Genomic DNA, 23,494 nt, shown 5'->3' with positions numbered 1-23,494 from the left:
TTTCTTTAATATACAAAAGTTTGTAATATTATTAATCCTAATAAACTTTCCTTAAAGTGATTCTATGCATTAGGCCGGTTCACACTGGTACGACAAACGCTCAGACATTGGGAGCTCATGTCACATGACGTGTGAAAATCAATGTTTCCCTATGGGAGCCGTCTTAACTGGTCCGACACAAGTCGGTCCGACTTTGAAAATGCTCCCTGTACTACTTTGGTCCGACTTTGATCCTACTTCAGCCCATTGACTATCACTGAAGTCAGATCAAAGTCGGATTGCCATCTTGCATGATCCGACTTTGGCATGTGACTTGTGCTCTCATGATCTTGAGGGGGAACTCCATGCCAAATTTTAAATAAAAAACCGGCATGGGTTCCCCCTCCAAGAGCACACCAGGCCCTTGGGTCTGGTATGGATTTTAAGGGGAACCCCCTACGTCGAAAAAACGGCATGGGGGACCCCCCAAAATCCATACCAGACCCGTATCCGCTCCAGTGATCCTGCCCCTTATGACGTCACTGCCCGGGGCATTATGGGGCGGTGACGTCATAAGGGGCAGGGTCACCGGATGACATCACCCAGTGACCAAGCCCCATGCCTATATAAGTCATTGCGCACCGCGCACACGGCATTACATCGGGAGAGAGCGTCATGTCAACATCGCATGAAGACGGGAGGGAAGAAGATGACGGAGAAGACCGGGCCAACGCTAGCAAAAGAGCGGGCAAAAGAGCAGAAGATAGCGGAGGAGCACGGCAGAAGACACCGGAGAGCGGGAGAAGAACCGGAGACCGGGAGAAGTCGGAAGAGACCCCCCAAGTCAGAAGAGACCCCCGGAGCTGCCTAATAAATTACTTTAAAAACTGGTCTAGTGTGTTTTTTTTTATTGACACTATTTTCCCCTAGGTGAATGGGTAGGGGTACGATGTACCCCATACTCATTCACATAGGGTGGGGGGCCGGGATCTGGGGGCCCCCTTATTAAAGGGGGCTCCCAGATTCCGATAAGCCCCCCACTCGCAGACCCCCAACAACCAACAGCCAGGGTTGTTGGGAGGAGGCCGTTGTCCTCATCAACATGGGGACAAGGTGCTTTGGGGTGGGGGGGCCACAGTGCGCCCCCCTGCCCCAAAGCACCCACCCCCCATGTTGAGGGCATGCCGCCTGGTACGGTTCAGGAGGGGGGACACGCTAGCTCGTCCCCACCCCCTGTCCTGACCAGCTGGGATGCGTGCTCGAGTAAGGGTCTGGTATGGATTTTGTGGGGACCCCCACACCGTTTTTTCAGCGTAGGGGGTTCCCCTTAAAATCCTTACCAGACCGAAAGACCTGGTATGCCCTTGGAGGGGGAACCCATGCTGGTTTTTTTATTTAAAATTTGGTGTGGAGTTCCCCCTAAAGATTCATACCAAACACAGTGCCTGGTATTGGCAAGGATCCAAGTCGGATCCCTGTTCATTGAAAGTCGGACGTATGTCGGCTTCAACTCGCGGGGCAAAGTCGGATCCAAAGTAGGACAAGTGTCGTGTCGCACCAGTGTGAACCCGGCCTCAAGGTAAAAAAAGCTTCTGCATGCAGCTCCCCTAATTACTTACCTGAGCCCAATTACTTACCTGAGCAGTGGCTTTCTCTTTTGTCGCTGGATGAAGAAGCAGCTGTGGGAACCATTGCCTCCTGCTCCTGTCAATCACAGCCAGTGAGGAGAGAGCGGGGGGAATGACAATGGACACAGAGCCGGCTCGGGAGTGAGTGCGGCGCAAGTGACCCCGGAGCAAGCAGCTTGCTATGTGGGCACTCAACAGGGTGAGGAGCCCAGAGCACTAGCGCGAGACCCCAGAAGAGGATAATTAGGGCTGCTCTGTGCAAAACAGAGCAGGCAAGTATAAAATGTTTGTGATTTTAAAAAAATGCATTTAGAATCACTTACTTACAAACACTTGGGTATTAGGGCTTATGCATTGTGCTGCTAATGCAGCACACAGCAAATACACCACTGTACCAGAGGAGTGCTGTAAGTGAGACCACCTCAAATAACACAATTATTCTTCATCCTCCTAATCATTGTGACTCAAAAAAATAAACAATATGAAAAATAAAATAAATAAAAAAGATTTTGCCAGGCTAAAAGTGAGAATACTTATTTACTCCAATCTTTCATAAAGACAACAATATACTGTATATGTACAGTATTAACATAAGCTCATCAGCATGGAAAAACAGTCCCAGTTTCTATTTGTCCACTACGCTGGCGCGTGCACACACACGCACCGTTTGATTCTTTTGGTGAATGAATCTGGGTACGTAGCTGCTGGTTTTTTGGGGGCAGGGGGACCCTGGTTTGTTTTTCACTATGCGATCCTTGTTTTCTGTGCACTAGCGCATTACTATGCATTGTAGATTGTAGTGCACTGCAACACAGGTGCTTTGCTGAAATGCATTACTGCAAAAGTATGAATGGGCCCTCAGGCTCCATTCACACTAGCGCGTTTTTTGATGCATTTTGCAGAAATGCATGGGAATTTTTTAACATGGGTTCCTATGGAACATGTTCACATCAATGCCTTTTTGTATCTCTGCATTTTTGGAAAGGGTCAGGGACTTTTTTTCATGCAAAATGCAGCGTTTTGCATGTAATGGAATTCAATGGACAAGCATCAAAAACGCAAGTGCACCGTTTTTGCAGCGTTTTTATTTTTTTTAATTTTTTTTTTTAGACTGTAAAAAAAAAAAAAAAAAAAAAAAAACGCAAAACGCGGCAAAAACGCAGCAAAAACGCTGCTCAAAAACGTGGCAAGCATGAAAAAAAAACCTCCAAAAACGCTCAAAAGCAACATGCATAGGTGTGAATCGAGCCTTAGAGACCATAACAAGTAGGGTTGCACAGATACCAGTACTGATACTAAGCATTTGCATAAGTATCGGTATGCGCGCAAATATGCCGATACCTGAAACCGATACCATCAGGTTCGGTTGTTTTATCTGTCAGCAGGATTCCCCCGCTGACAGATTAAATGTATACAAAAGAACGCAGGCAATTATCAATTGTTAAGGAGCGGGGTCGCCGCATCCTTAACAACCGATGACGTTTCAGCTGTCAGTGGGGATTTCCCTGCCCAGCAGTGGACCTGCCTCCTCCTGTGCTGGCCCCGCCCCATCCTACGCTGGTGACGCCCCCCTTAGCTCTGTTTTTTGTGTTCTCCCAGGAGATGTGCTTCTCTTCCTCTGGCTCCTCTGTGGGCAGCTGCCAGGTGACTGATCTGCCTGGTGAGTAGTGTATCCAGCACTGAGCTAGGCTTCCCTTCCCCCCCACCTCTGACGACTTTCCCTACAGTGGGGATGGAAAGTATTCAGACTCCCTTACATTTTTCCCTCTTTGTTATATTGCAGCCATTTGCTAAAATCATTTAAGTTCATTTTCCCTCATAAATTTACACACAGTACCCCATATTGACAGAAAAACACAGAATTGTTGACATTTTTGCAGATTTATTAAAAAAGAAAAACTGAAATATCACATGGTCCTAAGTATTCAGACCCTTTCCTCAGTATTTAGTAGAAGCACCCTTTTGATCTAATACAACCATGAGCCTTTCTGGGAAAGATGCAATAAGTTTTTCACACCTGGATTTGGGGATCCTCTGCCATTTCTCCTTGCAAATCCTCTCCAGTTCTGTCAGGTTGGATGGTAAACTTTGGTGGACAGCCATTTTTAGGTCTCTCCAGAGATACTCAATTGGGTTTAAGTCAGGGCTCTGGCTGGGCCATTCAAGAACAGTCACTGAGTTGTTGTGAAGCCACTCCTTCGTTATTTTAGCTGTGTGCTTAGGGTCATTGTCTTGTTGGAAGGTAAACCTTCAGCCCAGTCTGAGGTCCTGAGCACTCTGGAGAAGGTTTTCGTCCAGGATATCCCTGTACTTGGCCACATTCATCTTTCCCTCAATTGCAACCAGTCGCCCTGTCCCTGCAGCTGAAAAACACCCCGACAGCATGATGCTGCCACCACCATGCTTCACTGTTGGGACTGTATTGGACAGGTGATGAGCAGTGCCTGGTTTTCTCCACACATACCGCTTAGAATTAAGGCCAAAAAGTTCTATCTTGGTCTCATCAGACCAGAGAATCTTATTTCTAACCATCTTGGAGTCCTTCAGGTGTTTTTTAGCAAACTCCATGCGGGCTTTCATGTGTCTTGCACTGAGGAGAGGCTTCCGTCGGGCCACTCTGCCATAAAGCCCCGACTGGTGAAGGGCTGCAGTAATGGTTGACTTTCTACAACTTTCTCCCATCTCCCGACTGCATCTCTGGAGCTCAGCCACAGTGATCTTTGGGTTCTTCTTTACCTCTCTCACCAAGGCTCTTCTCCCCAGATAGCTCAGTTTGGCCGGACAGCCAGCTCTAGGAAGGGTTCTGGTCGTCCCAAACGTCTTCCATTTAAGGATTATAAAGGCCACTGTGCTCTTAGTAACCTTAAGTGCAGCAGAAATTTTTTGTAACCTTGGCCAGATCTGTGCCTTGCCACAATTCTGTCTCTGAGCTCTTCAGGCAGTTCCTTTGACCTCATGATTCTCATTTGCTCTGATATGCACTGTGAGCTGTAAAGTCTTATATAGACAGGTGTGTGGCTTTCCTAATCAAGTCCAATCAGTATATTCAAAACACAGCTGGACTCAAATGAAGGTGTAGAACCATCTCAAGGATGATCAGAGGAAATGGACAGCACCTGAGTTAAATATATGAGTGTCACAGCAAAGGGTCTGAATACTTAGGACCATGTGATATTTCAGTTTTTCATTTTTAATAAATCTGCAAAAATGTCAACAATTCTGTGTTTTTCTGTCAATATGGGGTGCTGTGTGTACATTAATGAGGAACAAAAATGAACTTAAATGATTTTAGCAAATGGCTGCAATATAACAAAGAGTGAAAAATTTAAGGGGGTCTGAATACTTTCCGTCCCCACTGTAAGTGTCTCAACTGTTGCAGAACTTCTTGGAGGTAAAGGGCAGGTCTGCTGGGTGTTGTAGTGCAGTGATTGGAAGCTGTAGGGTTCCCAAATTCCCCCCTTCCCCTCCCTTCCTGCATATACAAACAATAACACCTCTCCACCCTAAACAAAAAACAACCCTCCACACCCTAAATGACCCCCTCCCCGCCTCTTCATCCTAAACAATAACACCTCTTTCCGACTCTCCACCCTAAACAATAACACCCCTCCCCACCTCTCCACCCTAAACAATAACCCCCCTTCCCCACCAAAAAAATGTTAAAAGGTACAGTGTTAAAAATAATTTAACCACTTCAGCACCAGAAGATTTTACCCTCTTCCTGACCAGAGCACTTTTTGCGATTCGGCACTGTGTCGCTTTAACTGACAACTGCGCGGTCATGTGATGTTGTACCCAAACAAAATTGACATCCTTTTTTTTCCCCACAAATAGAGCTTTCTTTTATTGGTATTTGATCGCCTCTGCGTTTTTTTATTTTTGTGCTATAAACAAAAAAAGAGCGACAATTAAAAAAAAAAAAAAAACAATATTTTTTACTTTTTGCTATAATAAATATCCCCCAAAAATATATAAAAAAAAAAAATTTTTTCCTCAATTTAGACCGATATGTATTTTTCTACATATTTTTGTTAAAAAAAAAAAAAAAAAGTCGCAATAAGCGTATATTGATTGGTTTGCACAAAATTTATAGCATCTACAAAATAGGGGATAGCTTTTTGGCATTTTTATTATTAATTTTTTTTTATTAGTAATGGTGGCGATCTGCGATTTTTATCAAGACTGGGACATTATGGCGGACAGATCGGACACTTTTGACACTATTTTGGGACCATTGTCATTTATACAGCGATCAATGCTATAAAAATGCATGATTACTGTGCATATGACACTGGCAGTGAAGGGGTTAACCACTACGGGGCAATGAAAGGGTTAAGTGTGTCCTAGGGAGTGATTCTAACTAACTGTGGAGGGGAGGGGCTACAACACAGGACAGCGATCACTGCTCTTGAAGACAGAGAGGTGTGATCTCTGTCCTGTCACTAGGCAGACTGGGGAAATGCTTTGTTTACAAAAGCATCTCCCTGTTCTACCTCTCTATGACACGATCGCGGGCACCCAGCGATCGCGGGCACCGGGCACCCAGCGGACATCGAGTCCGAGGGACCCGCGGTCACAGAGAATGCGGCGTGCTTCTTAAAGGGGACGTACCTGTAAGCCCTTTTGCCCACCAGTGCCATTCTGCCGACGTAAATCGGCGTTCGCTGGTTGGGACGTGGTTAAATTTAAAAAAAAAAAAAAAAAAAAAATAGGTATCGGTAATCGGTATCTGCGAGTACTTGAGGAAAAGTATCGGTACTTGTACTCGGTCTTAAAAAAACTGGTATCAGTGCAACCCTAATAACAACCATAATAGCCAGTAGTGCCATACTGCCTATATTAAGGAAAATAGATACTGTATGGTGCTCTACATTTCAGTTTTAAAAAGACTAACCAAATACATTTGAAAAGAAAAATTGTTTTTCCCTCCTTCACCCCAGGCTTTTAAATTTTTTTTTTTTTTTTTTACGTTTGGGCTAGCGTTTACATTTTTGTATGTGACCCCATTGGGTAGATTTTCCCTCATTCCTGTTTTGCCAATAGAAAAAAGCGTCACAAACACGACAGCAATAAAAACATTGCTGCAAATTCTAAACCTTTTCCACTTTGGCACAAAATGTGTTATTATCAGTTTGCCTGACAAGATGTGGGGAATGTTTCCCAACAGGGACGCAGATGACAACTGGCTGGAGATAGGCTTTACAATTGTAAATATGAAAAGGTTCTGTGCAAAAGTGAATGAAAAAAATAAGGGCATACTATAGAAAGATATTTTCTAGCGCTTTATCATAAATGTCTTCCATGGTATGTTCAGATTATTTATATACGAATTAGATATGGGCCAAGAGTAACTAAGGATGTTCAGAAACTACAAAGATTACCAATGCAACAACTTCACAATACTCTTCAATTGCTTTTATTCAGTTGATGACTTGATAGGGAAAAGGATAAATGGAAAGAAAATGTATCCCCATAGGGCCTCACGCACTAAAATGTGGGGTCTTGTGGCATAGACTTTGAGTATAGAAAGACTACATAACATACATCCCAAAGTGTATCCATAGTATATCGATGTTCCTCAACACATCTGGAATGTCAGTAAGATTTCATGAACGTGAAAAGCATTTTGGGGCCCCTTCCAAAAATGTCTTGTCCCTTCATACCACAGTGTAGTGGCAGGTAGACAACACTGTTTTTTATACAGCATACAAGAGACTAGTCAATGAACTGCCACTCTTACAGACATTTTATACATACAGTATGTCCCAATGTAACCATAATATGGCTTCCATTTTTTAACATTAGCAATATGTAGCACCTCCACTTTAATTTCCCTTATAATTAACAGTAAAACAGCAGTCCAGGTAAACAGCTAAGATAACAGATGAAATAAATGTGAGACTTTTTAACCCTGAAAAGATTTGTAATTCTGTTCAGCCAGTTTTGTGAGTTGCATACATTTGCCACACTGCACAGTCAGACAGATGTCTATGTCCTAGTTCAGCTTCACACCTTCCTGTTTTACATTTCTGCCTCTATCCAGTTTATTGCACAAAGGGAGATTATAAAGTTGAACCAGAAAACGGTGAAGTTCCTTCTCACAATGCATGTGGCAGCATAGGTGCGCAAGTTGCAAGACTGGCTGAAGAGTCACGTACAGTATATGTAGTTCAACTGTGTACTACCTGTTTGCCTGGAGTTCTGATATTAGGGCGTGTCAAGCAAGGAGAATGCAAACTTCATTAGAGAAATGAACCCCAAATAAAACATACGTAAGTCAAGTCTTCACTTCTGATCTTGTGAAAGACCATCTGATTCACATTGGTATGCCGCTGCAAAGAAGGTGATAATGGGACATCTGATACTCTGTTGCTCCTGAAGATAATCAGGTTTGATTTATCTATAAAAATGACAAAACATTTAATTTCACATAAGAAGATTAGAGATATTACAATTACCCTTCTGTAAATTCACCCCAATCCCATTACACAATCACACTGTATTTCCTATTTTTTTAAGTCAAGATAAATAAAATGCATTATTTCTAACATTTGCTTTTAGATTTACTAGCTCTCCTCTATTTATTGGTCTAATATTTTTCTACTAATAGATCTATTACTACGGATGCTTGTTTGCCAAACCAAATTAAAGTTAGCAATATGATGAAAAAGCTTGGATACACTACCAAACCTGCATAACTAGCCGTAACTGGTAAACAGAGTTCAAAAGTATGAAGCACAAAGAAAAGGTCTTTTCTCCACACATACTATGGCTATTAGCATCCTTAAGGTGAAGATTATTTACTATACATTATTTTTAGTTTAATAAAAAATAATAATAATTTGCACACAAGTCATAGTTCTTAACTGCAGATCCATCACACGTTTTGAGAGTGACATTTTATTTAATTACCAGGATGAGGTTTTTGCATATGATCCTGATATCTTTTTGAAACTGGCAGCAGCAGATTTATAATATTTTAAAAGGACATTTTTGAATATATGTGGTCTGGCCAGATTTAAACAGGGCATGAAACAGCATTTAGAATGATCTGTAAGTTACACTGGCATGATTGTGATGTTTTTTTAGAACAGATTGTCTCACACATCTATAATTTATATTTGTGGATCTCTCATACAATATATCCCCCATATTTTTAAGACATACTAGGGGCATTGCTTTTTCCATCTTTGAGTGGTCGAGGCATCTGCTTAAGGTACTGAGGTCATCCCTTTTTTATACTTAACGTATATCAACCTTTTACTTCACAGTCTTTCTACCAGGCCCTATAAGCTACTAATGCCATGTTCTTGCCCCATAAAAGCAAAACATTATGTTCAATGTAATCTTCCAATCCCCTCCCCCCCAATTGTTTCTCCTTCCGAGTAGCAAATACAGCTCCTACATTGTTCTATTCATTTCCCAGAAGCTGTCCTAGTTAAGCTACAGGTCACTCACTGCTTACACAAAGATATGGACTCCCCCATATGATATGCGCATCCTTATCCAGATGCACCAGGTATTATCTTTGTTATGTTGCTGGGGTGAGGACTATAATTTAAAACAAAATGTAGAAATAGTAAAACTTTGAGTTGGTCAAAAATTGTGCAGAGTAAACTTTTTTTTTTTGTTTAATGCCAGAACGGTGTTCAGTCAGATTGATTTCACTTATTTGATATAAATTGGCACTTCAACTTCTCCAGTAACAAATTTACGTGTCTCAGGTGCTTCATTCAGGTTTTGAGAAGGATGCATCAAGGAATTGCATTCAATAGACAACGTAATGAGATAGTAATATAGTTGCTAAAATATTCACTAGGCCCTTAGTGGACATCTCAGTCATAACAACAAACACATTCCCCACAGATTTTAACTGGTTTAGCACTTCATCTCGCAATGTAATAAACACAATGAGTAACATTAAAGTAAAGTAGTGAGAATAGAACTATGGGAACGTCTGCTGCAGAATTGTTTTCAAACATGCAGGATTTGGCTCTGTAATGCTTATCCTTTTTACCTACATAGCAAGTTACTGAAAAAAAACAGCAGTGCAGGGCTCCATATATTTCCAGCTTTACCATCTACATCAAGTGTAGGCAACCTCGGCCCTCCAGCTGTGGTGAAACTACAAATCCCATCATGCCTCTGCCTCTAGGAGTCATGCCTGTGATTTTCAGGGTCTTGCAATGTATCATGGGAATTGTAGTTTCACCACAGCTGGAGGGCTGAGGTTGCCTACCCCTGATCTACATGTTCATTCTAGATCAGTACACCTTTAAAAACCTTTCCTTTAATGTTCCGTTTGCTTTTAAAATGAAGGCCACCATGTCTGACCTTTGGGTTTAGGGGGGCAGCATCGAGTAAACTGGAAAATGATGCCATCTGAGCGGACGGTTTCTTTCTGGTAGCAGTTTAACAAATTTTTCAGTGTGCCAAAATTTTTCTTGGCACCTCGTAGGTTGTATTCCCCATTTGGAGTTTTTGTTATCAAGCAGTGTTTATATTCAGGTACTCCAGCACGCTGGAAAAAAAAAAAAAAAACACATAAATAGAAAAATTAAATCAATGTAATAAACTCATTTGTTTTGAATGTTATTAAAGGGGTTGTAAAGGTTCCTGTTTTTTAACCTTAATGCATCCTATGCATTAAGGTGAAAAAACATCTGACGATTACTGGCCCCCCCAGCCCCCCGTTTTGCTTACCTGAATCCTGGAAAGTCCCACGTCGCGAACATGCTGGATCTTTGCCCAGGGTTCTCGGCTCTTCATTGGATAGATTGATAGCAGTGCAGACATTGGCTTGCGCTGCTGTCAATCAAATCAAATGACGCGGAGGCGAGTCCTGCACTTGACGGCTATGGACGCCGAATGCAGGACTCGGGAGCGCGCCCGCAAGGTAACCCCCCGGGAGAGCGCTTCTCCCAGGGGGTTATCTGAGACGGGGAGGAGCTAGGAGAGCCGCCGGGGGACCCCAGAAAACGCCATTCGGGGCCACTCTGCGCAAAACAAGCTGCACAGTGGAGGCAAGTATGACATGTTTGTTATTTTTTAAAAATAAAAATCAAACCTTTACTGCCACTTTAACTTTTATAATTACCTCTACTGCAAATGTGAGGAAGTACTTGTTAAATTCTTTAGGACTGCATCGAAGTATGAAAATTCCTTTTTGGCTTCCTGCTTTTTTGAGCTTGTCAATTGCAAATTCCATCCTATAACCGAGGAGATAGGGGAGAGGCATCATTAGGAAATTGACCAAGAATATGCTGCAGCTTTATACATTGGGGTAAGTTGTTCTATTTATGTTGAACTCATAACATGGTCTAGAACAAAAAAATTAAGCATTCCATAAAGAAGTAGAAAAAATAAGCAACCTTTTGGCAGGAACGGAACAAATATTAGCAAGGACAGTAGGGGCCAAAACAAATTAGATGACAATTTCCAGAACTAGATGACAATAAGGGACTGACTTACAAAAATTGGACAGTGCAAAATCTGGTGCAGCTGTGCATGGTAGCCAAACAGCTTCTAACGTCAGCTTGTTCAATTCAGCTTTGACAATAAGCTCAGGTTCACACTGATGTGATCTTGCATGTGATTTGACATGTCAAATCGCATGCCAAATCGGCGGCTACTGCTGGCAATAGCACCGTCCGAATCGGTGCAAAGCCAACTTTGCGGTGCAGCACTGATTCCCAAAAGTAGTTTCTATTCTACTTTTGGCGACTTTGGATGCGATTTCAATAGACATCTGTGCAGGAACCCGCACAGATGTCTCTGAAATTGCCCCCGAAGATATACTGACATGCGGGTGTGAAATTGTGCGAGTTCAGTGGAACAATTTCAATCCCGCAGCAGTGTGAACCTAGGCTAAAACCTGGAAGCCAATTGGTTTCTATGCAGAGCTGCACCAGATTTTTCACTCTCCAGTTTTAGTAAATCAAACCCTAAATGTCTGTGAGGACACCAGCAGCCATAGCTAAGGGGGAGAAGAATAGTGATTGCACAAATTAGAAAACCCTATCTGAATGCAGTTATTTTCACTCTAATAAGCCAGTGCCAGAGGTGTCAGGAGCTTATCTTTTCTTACTCCACATGACCAGTCACCTGACACAACCATTCTGGTTTGAATATGTGGGGACTGAAACACATGCTTATAGTGTAGCTAAAAGCAAAAATTTTTATTTTGGATACAGTAAGGGAGGGTTATAACCCCCATCAGTTTGTTGTTTTGTTTTTTTGCCACCTGTATCCTCTTGGAGAGATTTCCCTTTACTTCCTGTTCCGTAGCTAAAACAGGTAGTGATATGGAATCCCTCCAAAGTGAGGGAATCACAGTTTGTCACCAGAGTCACCAGAACTAGTGTCCTCATTGGAGGATTTCCATTCTTTAAGTCTTCTAATGCCAACCCAAAATTCAAGATTCTTTTTAATCTCACTTTTGATAACGATAAACATGACAGAGTGAATCTCCCTAACAGGGGCACAGACAGCAATAAAAATCTGACAGGTGTTCTAATCCCTCCCAATTCTATCCAAAGCTAAAAAAAAAAAAAAAAAAAAAAAAAAAAAAGTTTTGCCTTTAGGGCGGTAGAATTATGCTTGCATGTATAACCGATCCAAGGTCTATGGGCAGCTTACATAAAACAAACAGCTTAGGCTAAATTAGGTCACAATAGACTGCAGATAACCATAAGACATTTTTATGTTAGACTGGCCAAAGATGGGTCCGCTTTTTTTTTTTTTTTTTTGAGCAGGCTGAACAAAAAGACAAAAAAACAAGATTCCTCCATCTACATGAATCAGTTGGATGGATGAATTACCTCTTAAATATTTGAATGCATAGAAATTACTTAACCAGCAACCTATCGCAAGCCTAATGCAGCAGCTCAAAACAGAGTTGTTTTCCTGTTGTCACTTTTTTTTTTTTTTTTTTAATAAATAGAGAAGCGATCTTTCAAACTAATTAGCTGTCTGCTTCGAAACCACCACTGAGTTTCAGGCTTCCTTTTTAAATAATAAAGGTGTGTGTAATAGTACACAGCATAAACCAAAGTTCATGATTCACCTCAAATTACCCTTCTCCCTCTCCATTCAGGATCTGCACACATTAGGTACCGGAAAGGATTACAATATGGTAGTTATATACAGCCAATGAGCTGAATGAGAAAAAAATCAGTTGTTTCCCCCATCCACACTTAGACCCCTTTCACACTGGGGCGTTTTTCAGGCGCTTTAGCGTTAAAAAAAGCGCCCATAAATCGCCTGAAAGAAGCCTCATCTGCAATCCCAATGTGAAAGCCCGAGCCCTTTCACACTGCCAGCGCCCGAAAAATGCTGGTAAAGCACCGCTTAAGACCCCTTTCACACAGGGGTGTTTTTCAGGTGTTTTTTGGGCGCTGACAGTGTGAAGGGGGTCGGGCCATCGGCGCACCCAGCCCGGTGGCAAAAACACGAAAGCGCTGCAAAGAAGCTGCTTGCAGGACTTTTTTTGACTCCCTGCCAGCGCAGCACCCCAGTGTAAAAGCACTCGGGCTTTCACATTGAGATTGCAGATGAGGCTTCTTTCAGGAGCTTTACAGGCAATTTTTTTAACGCTAAAGCGCCTGAAAAACGCCCCAGTGTGAAAGGGGTCTTACAGCATAGATGAAAGAATTTCCACTGCTGGCTATCGTAGTGTGCAACAGTTGCCTGAATACAATGACAATGCTGAGCAGTAGCTGCATCCAGCCAGGTACAAAGATTTTCACTTGGCTCAGTTGGTTTTTTTAGTAGACTTTTGTCGAGCGAGGTGATGTTCGCAAAGTCATTCATGGCTTGAATTTTGGCAGATTCAGCAGGAATCAAGCTGTCTACGGCCAGCCTTATTTGGCTGCTGTTCTCAATGTGCCTCCATTGGTTACCAGAGGATGCAACAAGGACTGAGTGAATATACTGATGTTAAAGGTGGATGTCTGATGTGAAAGAGATTGCTTCTGACGTGAAGTCATTTGTTAAAGCGTGTTTAATTTATCATATACAGTATCTCACTGGCAACAAGGCAATTTCCAGCTCTGGGTGGTGTAGGGTACAACCCTCAATGTTTGGATGGAAATCAGAAGTCCTGGGTATCTAGCCTTTATCCTTGGTTTTTATTTTAAAAAAATTTGCTTAACTTTCAGTTCTGCCCGATTGTGAAATTGTTTTCACCGTTGAACATAGAAATTTCCCATGCAACTAAAGTTATTGCTGCTTTTATGAAAAATATATAACTTGCATAGTATAAGGAAAATTCTAGCCTGTTTGAATACTTCTTTGACCAATGCTGCAGATATTCAACACTTTAAAGAGACTTTTTCAAACAAAACAAAACTGCTAAAGGTATAAAGTGTAGGCACCTATTGGTGCCAGCAAATAAATGCTGTCACAGCCAAATGCCTAGCTATTCAGAAAGGCAAATACAACACTTTCAAGTAGTGTCAGAGCTTGCTGCTAATCACCCCTCTACATATATCTATTACTAAAAAGTGCAGCTAATAGTGTTCAGGAGGCAGGAAAGGTGGGCAAACTTTGGCAAATCAGGTATTGCTGATGCTTTGCCTATCAGAATGGCTTCAGCTGTGACAGGAAGGTTTTTGGAGCTGCTACAGATATGGGCAGCCACCTCCAGGTATACCCACAGCAGGTGTTAAAAAAAAAATCTAGCAAAACTAAAATTTTGGTAGAAATGCTGCCTTCCTTCTTAGTGTATATACAGTATCTCACAAAAGTGAGTACACCCCTCACGTTTTTGTAAATATTTTATTATATCTTTTCATGTGACAACACTGAAGAAATGACACTTTGCTATAATGTAAAGTAGTGAGTGTACAGCTTGTATAATAGTGTAAATTTGCTGTCCCCTCAAAATAACTCAACACACAGCCATTAATGTCTAAACCGCTGGCAACAAAAGATATAATAAAATATTTCCGAAAATGTGAGGATGTACTCACTTTTGTGAGATACTGTATATCAGTGGTCTCTAAACTGCAGTCCGGGGGCTGGGTGTGGGCCTTTGCTTGCTTTTATCCTGCCCCCAGAGGCGCTATTCCTCCCACTGATACCAATGATGGGACACTATTGCTGCCACTGACACCAATGATGGGGAAATTATTCCTCCCAACGATATCAGTGATTGGGCACTATTCCTCCCACTGATACCAAGGATGGGGCCCTATTCCTCTTACCGACACCAAGAATGGGGCGCTACTCCTCTCTCTTCTTACCAACACCAAGAATGGGGCCTTGTTTTTTCCCACTGACACCGGGTCATTTTTTACTCCCACTGGCCATGGTCCATCCCCACACAGTACAAAAAAAGAGATTTCTTAGCCAAGTTATTCAATCCGTCTAGTTCAAACTTTTGTCAGCACCTACATATGCAACATAGTCTGAAAAAAGTGGAGAAGGTGATGATAAACGGCCAGCTTACTACATCCAATTTCCCCAAAGGAAAATAAAATCTCATTCACTTGACCAACAGAACACATTTCTGGGATGTCAATAATGACAGTTACTGTATTGTTGTCTCATAACAGGTTTCTATTAATATAGGCCACTTTCAGAAAATAGAAACCCCCTACACTAAAGCTGGATACACACTATACAATTTTCTGTAGATTTTTTTCCTTCAGATTTACCAAAAGCATATAATCTGAGGGCAAACCTTAAGAGTTTCAATATGTATGCAATCAGGCAGGCCCTTGCACTACATGGTTTTGGTAAATCTAAAGGAAATTAGACAACAAAAATTTTATAGTGTGTACGAAGTCTTACCCTCTGGTCATAGATGGCAACAGTGTCTATGGCCAAAGTATGCCTGCTAAGTACCACCTGCTACATAAACATTGGGCTTCTACAGGAATACTGGAAGCCAGTGTTGCTGAATGCTGGCAGCACACCAGAGCCAAACAGCTTAATGACAGAAGATCCAAGTACGAAAACCAATCAGCAGAAGCAGGACAAGTGTAGAGGCTACCTATGGTCTCAATTACTTTGTAAAGTTAGCCACACTACTTATAGGGCACTTCCACACTGGAGTGGGGGGCGTCGGAGGTAAAGCGCCGCTATTTAACGACGCTTTATCGCCGTTAGGGACGGAATAGGCTGTTTCAGATTGCTAGACACAGAACGAGTTCGCTGCTCGTAGGAGAGAGGTTTGCTCTGCATTGTTTTTATGTGAGTACATCTACTTAAAGATTTTTAATAAAGCATTACCTGGTTAATACATACTTCACTATCAAGTACCTTTGTCCTGCATATTCCTGTACATACATACCTGAGATGTGGAGGCTGAGCTAGGATCCGCGCTGGTCCAGGACCCCTGATAGGACCATGGCCACTTGTAATCAGCTGCCATTAGGATAACCCAACACCGGCAAGCGTGGATATAGGGACGCGATTGAGGCTCAGGACCTGGCGTTTTAGCTACAATTCATGCGGTTGATCTAGCACCGCTAGGTAAGGGGCCACTGCTTACATTAGTGTTTTATGCACAAAGAGGACACTGAGTGAATTGCATCCCAGACACCCCACTGTTGTTTTGTTGAATACACCAGAACTTGCTTTTGCACCTTCAATGACTTTTACACTGGCACTTTAAGTTTGCTGCACTTATTGGCATGCCATTGGTCATTTGGTTCGCAGGCCAGCACAATATATCATATATCACTATTATTGGGACATTTATTTATATTATTTATTATCCATATTGCGTTGGATTGATGTGTTTTATTTGCGATATCTAGATCGCCTTTAAGCACTGGCACTTTGTACGTTTTTGCACCATTTATAAGGATATGTTTTTGATGGTTATTTCTGATTTATTCTATGTATTTTTATTTAGAATTATTCACATGAAGTAGTGTTTATGTCCCTTTGTGCACCAACACATGATTATCTAGATTTATATGTTTTTAGTGTCAACACTTATTTATGCGATTTAACATGCAATTTTTTTGTCATTTAGTATATACCAATTGAAAAGGATTTTTTATGCACTTTTTTTTCACATACACATGATGCTGATTATTAAGACTTGAATGTTTTTTAGTGTCAACACTTATTTATGCGATTTACTATGCGATTTTATGTCATTTTATTAATTGACCACAGACAGAGATTTACAGCTTTCTTCTGGTTAGCGCAGCACCTCCCCCCTTATACCTCAGTTTGATTTTGGGCTTATGTCTGACCCTTGCTTCGGTGCATGCAGCTGTCCAGTCGCATACGTGCGTTTTTACTATTTTTCTGAGTTCTTGTTTTCTTTTCTTTTTCCAATTGGGTAGCACAGGAATATTCTTATTACATTTAAGGTGTGTATTATACGCCTGTGCGTGTTATATGCTGATAAATATGGTATTTTGTTAAAATAAAGGTCTTTTTTTGTGGTGTTGAAGAGGAGGGCATTTTTAAAGAGCTTCCTAAAACAAAAGGGTGGTCTGAGCACCACCAAGTCTGCTTATATCCCTTGCAGATTTATAAGGGCACAACAAACATTCCATTTGTCCCTTTTGTCATACAGGCTCTTCAACCCGACAGCATTGTCTGAAATACATCTTTAGCAGCAGATTACACACTGTTGATTTTGTGAGGACACTGCATTAGAATACATATAGCTTGAGGCCTAGTTGAAGCAATTACGGACTTCTCTTGTTGTGATTTAACAGCTGCTTAACATTTTGGCTATAGAATCTGATGATTTTGCAGTGAGAACACTCTGTACAACCACTTCTTTACCATGGTAACCTACAGTTACACAAGTATAGTTTTACCAGACTAATTAGCAGTTAAATTGTTGGCTCAGTGAGGGGAAAAAAACATGTCCTGTATGATTAAAGTAAAAATTAGTGCTTACAAAAAAAAAGGGGGGGGGGGCTTAAAAGATCTATTTTTGCTTATATTCTTTCACCACAGCCAAGTATACTGAAAGACAAAATCATATCAGTTTATGAACCTGGGCTTGAGCACTCTAAATGGCCCATTTTAGCATGTGGGCAGCTGTCAAGTTTTTCCTTGCAGTGAGCCATGGCAAGGGGGTGGTGCAATACGCATTTCAGCGCATCACACTGATTTCCCTTTAAAGTTAAAGTGCACAAAGTTACACTTCATTCATGACTTCGCACAGCAGTGCAGTGCATTGCGGTATTGTACAGCGACATGCAGTGCCTACCTGTGCGCTGCTTTACAATGCTACATGTCTGCATTTTACCATAGGTCACTGCAGCACACTTCTAGTCTGTGTTGGTGTGCAAACAAAGCATATAGAAGACAATTGTTTTCTATGTGCCCTAGCAGTGCACAAAATGCCAGTCACCATGCTATGTGTGAACAAATCCTAACAGTTGACTGGGACATCTAATATACTGGATTTCCTGCAGAGTATACAATATGCTCTGGCTCGGTCAATCTAGCAAGTTTAAATTATTCTAGAGAAGAAGCAAGAGAAAGAGAGGTAGACATTTCTTGACTCATGGAAGAGTGGGACAGTTTTTTTTAATTCATATTGACTATTCACAGGCATTTGTCTGCCACCATAAACAATTGATCTGTCAACCTGTTTGTTTTCCATGGGTTGCTCTATATGGATACATATGCATGTGATATACTTCTTATCACATTGTAGAAATATTTGCAGGATAGATATGGTCAAAGCCGTATTTTTTTTCTTAGTTCTCACAGGTAGCACATTGCCTTGTATTCTCAGTATTATTAGGGGGGTCAGCACCTACCTGGGGATGAGGCCTTTTAAGATTGGGGGTCTTGGCAGGTGCCGGCTTCTTTGTGCGGTGATGTGGCTATCATGGCAGTGGTGGGTGCCATGTTCCACAAGTTAGATGGAGCTAGGTTTCATGATCAAGGGGTGGTGCTATTGGGGGGAAATATGCAGGGTTATAAGGAGGGGATTGTACAGGAAGTGGCTTGGACAGGGTGCACGATTGGCAGTGACATTAGCAGTGGGAGTGAGAGGGCAGGTACAAGATTTAGAAGGAAGGAACAGGGGGCTGAGGCCATTCATTTTTTTCTGTGAATACAATCCCAATATTTGTACAATTGTTTTTACAGGTCTGTTTCAGTTTGATGTAGGGGCCTTTTAGAGCAGATTGGCACACCTTGCCAGGTGGATTTGGCACCCTCCCAAAGGGGGAGGCATGAACATCGCAGATACCACACGGTGGGTGTAAACCACATAATGCCTCTTCAATCTCCTCCACAGGTGTCTAAATGCAAGGGAGGGGTTCAGCTGTACCTTGCTAACTGTCCATTCCGTGTGGGCTAGTAATTTGGTGTGGGGACTTGGAGCAGAGTGCATACAGGCCTTGGCAGTGTCTGAGAGAGCTTAATTAAAGGTATCAGTTATTGAGCAGTGGGGTGAGGTGTCACAATCTGCAGGAGAGCTCCATAATATTAAATATCTGAAATGTAAATGTAAAGTCCTTGTTTTGTAGTTACTTGGGTTAGGACTTCTGAAAGGAGGCGCGTGGACCATCCGGACCTTATAGCATTGCACAATACTGACTATATTATTCTTAGTCAATGTAGTAACAGATCTTGTCTGATCAGCAATTAAGAAGGAATGTTAATTATACCACCGATTATACAGATATGTATTTGTAAATGGAAGACACGCATATTAGCTACATACAGGTGTGGAGCATTTTGCTGAGTAGTACACAGTAATTTGTTTTTACTTCCCCACTTATTTCCATGCAAATCAATGTGGGAGATTTACTAAAATTGCACACAGAAACTGATGCAGCTGTGCATAGTAACATAGTATCAGCTTCCGGGTTTTATTGTCAAAGCTTAATTGAACAAGCTGAAGTTAGCCTCGGTTCACACCAGAGGCGGCACGACTTGCAGGTCGCCTCACCGAGGCGACCTGCACACGACTGCCCGGGCGACTTGCAAAACGACTTCTGTATAGAAGTCTATGCAAGTCGCCCCCAAAGTCGTACAGGAACCTTTTTCTAAGTCGGAGCGACTTGCGTCGCTCCCCTTAGAACGGTTCCATAGCACAGAACGGGAGGCGACTTCTCAGGCGGCTAGGTCGCCTGACAAGTTGCCCCCGTGTGAACCGGCTCTTAGGGTCCACACCAAAAATTTGCAATGAATAATACAAAAGAACGCTTTTTTTGGACCTTTGATTTTTAAGATCACCCAGAATACTATATTCACATAATGTGATCCTGATCTGTCCAAAGAAAATGCTCAAGGGAAGAACCGTGAACAGTGCTGAAGCACATGCAGCTTGTGACATTCTTCAATCCTAGGTTCTAGCTGTTCACAGAGACTTGACTTCGCTTCAAGATGGAATTAGACCTGTGCCCAGCCTGGACTAAGCCCAATACCTTTTAACTATCAAATGAAAGAGCCTGAGTAAGCAGTAACAAAAAAAAAAAAAGGAGGGTAAAGTAGAGCACGATGATGGGGGCAGAGCTAAATCTACATAGGAGGTCAAGATCCTGTGTTTACCTTATGCACCTTTTTAAGGTCAGCTTGGGTTCATTTTAATGATAAACCTGTCAATTATGACGATTATTATTTTCAACGTAAGTGACAACCCTTTATAGGTAAAGAGGAACTGATCGGTGCATGGCGTACCTAAACTTACACTGTTAGATTTTTTTTTTTCTTCAGCCAGTAGGCTGAACAAAAATAATGATGGGGATGGAGGAATCCTCCAACCACCCTCCCACCTTCTGAACCGGTCAAGTTTCAATCCGTGTATGGCAAGCGTTAAAGTGGATATAAACCCAATGTCATCTTTTCTAAACTAATGCCATAGGGGTTATCTATAAGGATATACATGCCTCCTGCATGTATCTTTACCTGTCAAATGCCTCCCCTCTGTCTGTTATGAGAGCCGAAAAACTGCAGATTCTGTGGGTGGGTCTGTTGTCTGGAGCTCAGTGGGTGGAGCCGTGATGTCAGTAGACTCCCCGCCCACCTCTACACTCCCCTTGTCAATATGCATTTTCTCCTGTGTATTTCTTACACTGAACTTCTGCTATGATCTCTAACAGCCAGTGAAAAGACAGGAAAGTAACCACATGACTTCAGCATGCCAAATTATGCATGAGGTGTGGAACAGCCAATCCTTGCAGAGCTGCTGAAGAAAGGAGTGGGGGTGGGAATTAAAAAATAATGCCTGTCTTAGGCTAGTGCACGAGATGTAAATCACCTGTCACTCACAGCAAGGGGGAGGATTTGACAAAGTTTTTCTCTGTTTGTCAAGTTTTATCTCACTGAACAATAAAAGAGGATTGCTCAGAGCTGGATTAACTCTTTGTGGCAAGACTGGGCTCAAATGATAGGAAATCTTATATTCTACATTATGACATAAAAAAAAAAAAATTTGGGTTTACATCCACTTTAAGTTTGTCCTCAACCAGCAATGTCAAATCTGTGCTCGTTGCCATCTTTGTGGATTTTTCCACCCGACCATTGTCTTCTTTGTCCACTAGTTGGCCAATATTGATGAAACATTAGCTTATGCACACTGGACATACATTATCACATTACCTAAATACTAGAAAACATGTCTCTTCTACCAAAAAAAATCTTTCTAATTTTTTTTTCCAGACTTCAGCTCCACTTTATCCATTTACAAATATATACTTACGACACCGGGCCATGGCAATAACTATGAATGCCTTCCAGTACTCGTGGCGGCACTACTTCTTTGCAAAGGTAATGGTGTGCATCAGCTGTTAATCTGTAATATCCATCAATCAGTGACACAAAGGATAGAGCTTCTTTTAAAGAAGAAAATTCTACCTCCTGAAGAAAAAAACATTAAGAATAGCAAGCAGTGAACACAGTACTTGACATGCAGTAATTAAATACAGGGTTAAAGGAGCAGTAAAAGGTCCGCAGTATAGCATGCATTCCTTACAGAGACCTATGAACAATTTAACAATTCCCTTGGTAATTTATACTGTGTACCGAGGCTTTTACTGTTACATAAAAAATTAAATTGAAAAAATAAGATATCAATAATATGCTGCCAAAGCAATACAGTGGGCACTTTATCTGTGTATAGTTTAATATGCAAATTCACACACAAAACTGAAAGTAATGCTTATGCCACTGAAAGTAATGCTTATGCCCTCCAACCTGGCAAAGAATCTACTGTGGGGAGGAAAGCACTACACTCCACAGGTTATTTCTTAAAAGCCAGCAGCTATAGTATTTGTAACTGCTGACTTTTATTTTAACTTTAGTTATTAACTAAATGCAATATCCTTCATGGATTTCTGCAAGAGGATATTATTTAATTTTAAGTATACTAGCTTGTCCTTAAATTACCCTAAAAATGAATGAACAAAGCCCATACTGATGCTCCAGAGAACATCTCAAAAGTAAATGTTCTGGATATGCAAGATAACCATGTGTGGTCTTTGACATTTTCATTTTATGTATTATCCAGGGCCCTCAGACATTAGTCAAAACTGTCAAAGTGGACTTACCTGAAAAAACATTACTGTAGAAAAATAATGAACATGGTCCCTTCAGCTTTGTAAAGTAACTTAATTACCTGTTTGATGATTTAAAAGCCTGCAACTCCTCTGATACTGTATGATGTCAGCAAACTGATGCCCGTATCTAACAAACGAACATTTCCAACAATGTACATCTATAGCACTTATTGAGCATAGCATGTTTGGAATTCTAAAAAGCCCAGCACTGCTGCAAATGTGTTTTGGACCTCTGCAAAATTGGTAGGCCCCTTTCACATGGGCAATCCGATCAGTTCCGCTTGTCAGGTTTTCAGGCGGACCTGATTGGTAGGTCTATTAGTTCCTATGGATTTGTGTCAGTTTACACCCGCCTACCTCTGGATCCAATCCAGTCCGCTAAAAAAAAAAAAAAAAAAAAAAAAAAAAAAAAAAGGAAGGGGATCTGCCCTCTTCCCTTTAGGTGGATCGGATCAGAGAGTAATCGTGTGTAAGTAAATGGACAGCAGAGTCTGTTTACTCCTGGCCCCCCATAAAGCAGAGCAGGCTCTGTCTGTGTCCACTCTGTAGAATATGAGCGGACCGAATGGGTCATTCATCCTGCTTTGCTCCAATCAGCAGGGGATCTGTGAGGTGATCAAAACAGAATCCGCCATGTGTGGAAGGGGCCCAACTATCCCTGCTAATCTAGAGGGAGGCGTGTCCCTCCTGTCACTCATTCAGCAGTCATTTTCAACATTCTGAACAACTGCAAGAACAGCAGAAATGGCATAATGCAAGCCAAAAGGGGGGTATAAGAAAATTGGAAGAAAAAATTTGTACAAGGCACGATCGTTCAATTTTGTACAGTGTATACATTACACAACTGTCGACATCTGATTCTGACATTGCAAACGAAAATTTACAAAGGGATAAACTCCAAATGTTTTCTCGTACGTGAACAGAATGAACAATTTTGGATTAATGTGTACCGTTTTCGTATCAGAAATATCAGATAGGAAAGCCTGAGCATGATCAGAAACAAAACAAAAAAAGCCTTTGTCATACGAAACTTTTCATACATTATTTCCTTCCCTTTGAGGAAAACCGGACGGTCGTTCGCCTGATTTTCTTATAGCGTGCATCAGCCTTAAAGCTGGTCACTGCTGGATGTCAGTGCTAAATATGATAAATTAACATACAATATTTTATAATTAACATATTAAAAGATATTTTTGTACTGAACGTAATGTTAAAAAACTATATCCCAAAATGACCCTTTTCAGCGTTTCCTGCCTGCTTGTCTGGTGATGTGTGATGTCAGCAATCTGCCTCTATCCCAGCCTTGATTTACTGTGTCCAAAGTGATTGTTATTTAAAAAAAAAAACAAAAAACGAACCTTTACAAACATGTCATACTTACCTGCTCTG

General features: G+C 41.5%; 1 protein-coding gene across 4 annotated transcripts in view; it reads right to left on the bottom strand.

The window, feature by feature from the left end:
- JAK2 (Janus kinase 2) overlaps positions 1-23,494 on the bottom strand; it is a 338,377-nt gene that overhangs the window by 60,686 nt on the left and 254,197 nt on the right. For all 4 annotated transcript variants that reach the window (XM_073635018.1, XM_073635011.1, XM_073635003.1 and 1 more), the window contains 4 exons: positions 21,250-21,407; positions 10,705-10,816; positions 9,942-10,128; positions 7,880-8,007 (listed from right to left, as the gene is read on the bottom strand). In XM_073635018.1, coding sequence (XP_073491119.1) covers positions 7,880-8,007; positions 9,942-10,128; positions 10,705-10,816; positions 21,250-21,407 — 585 coding nt within the window. The remainder of the gene's footprint in view (positions 1-7,879; positions 8,008-9,941; positions 10,129-10,704; positions 10,817-21,249; positions 21,408-23,494) is intronic.

The sequence above is a fragment of the Aquarana catesbeiana genome, linkage group LG01 (genome assembly GCF_042186555.1).
Source record: "Aquarana catesbeiana isolate 2022-GZ linkage group LG01, ASM4218655v1, whole genome shotgun sequence".
In the NCBI taxonomy this organism is placed as follows: Eukaryota; Metazoa; Chordata; class Amphibia; order Anura; family Ranidae; genus Aquarana; species Aquarana catesbeiana.
Note: the sequence above shows the minus strand (reverse complement) of the source record. Positions and strands in the feature narration are given on the sequence as shown.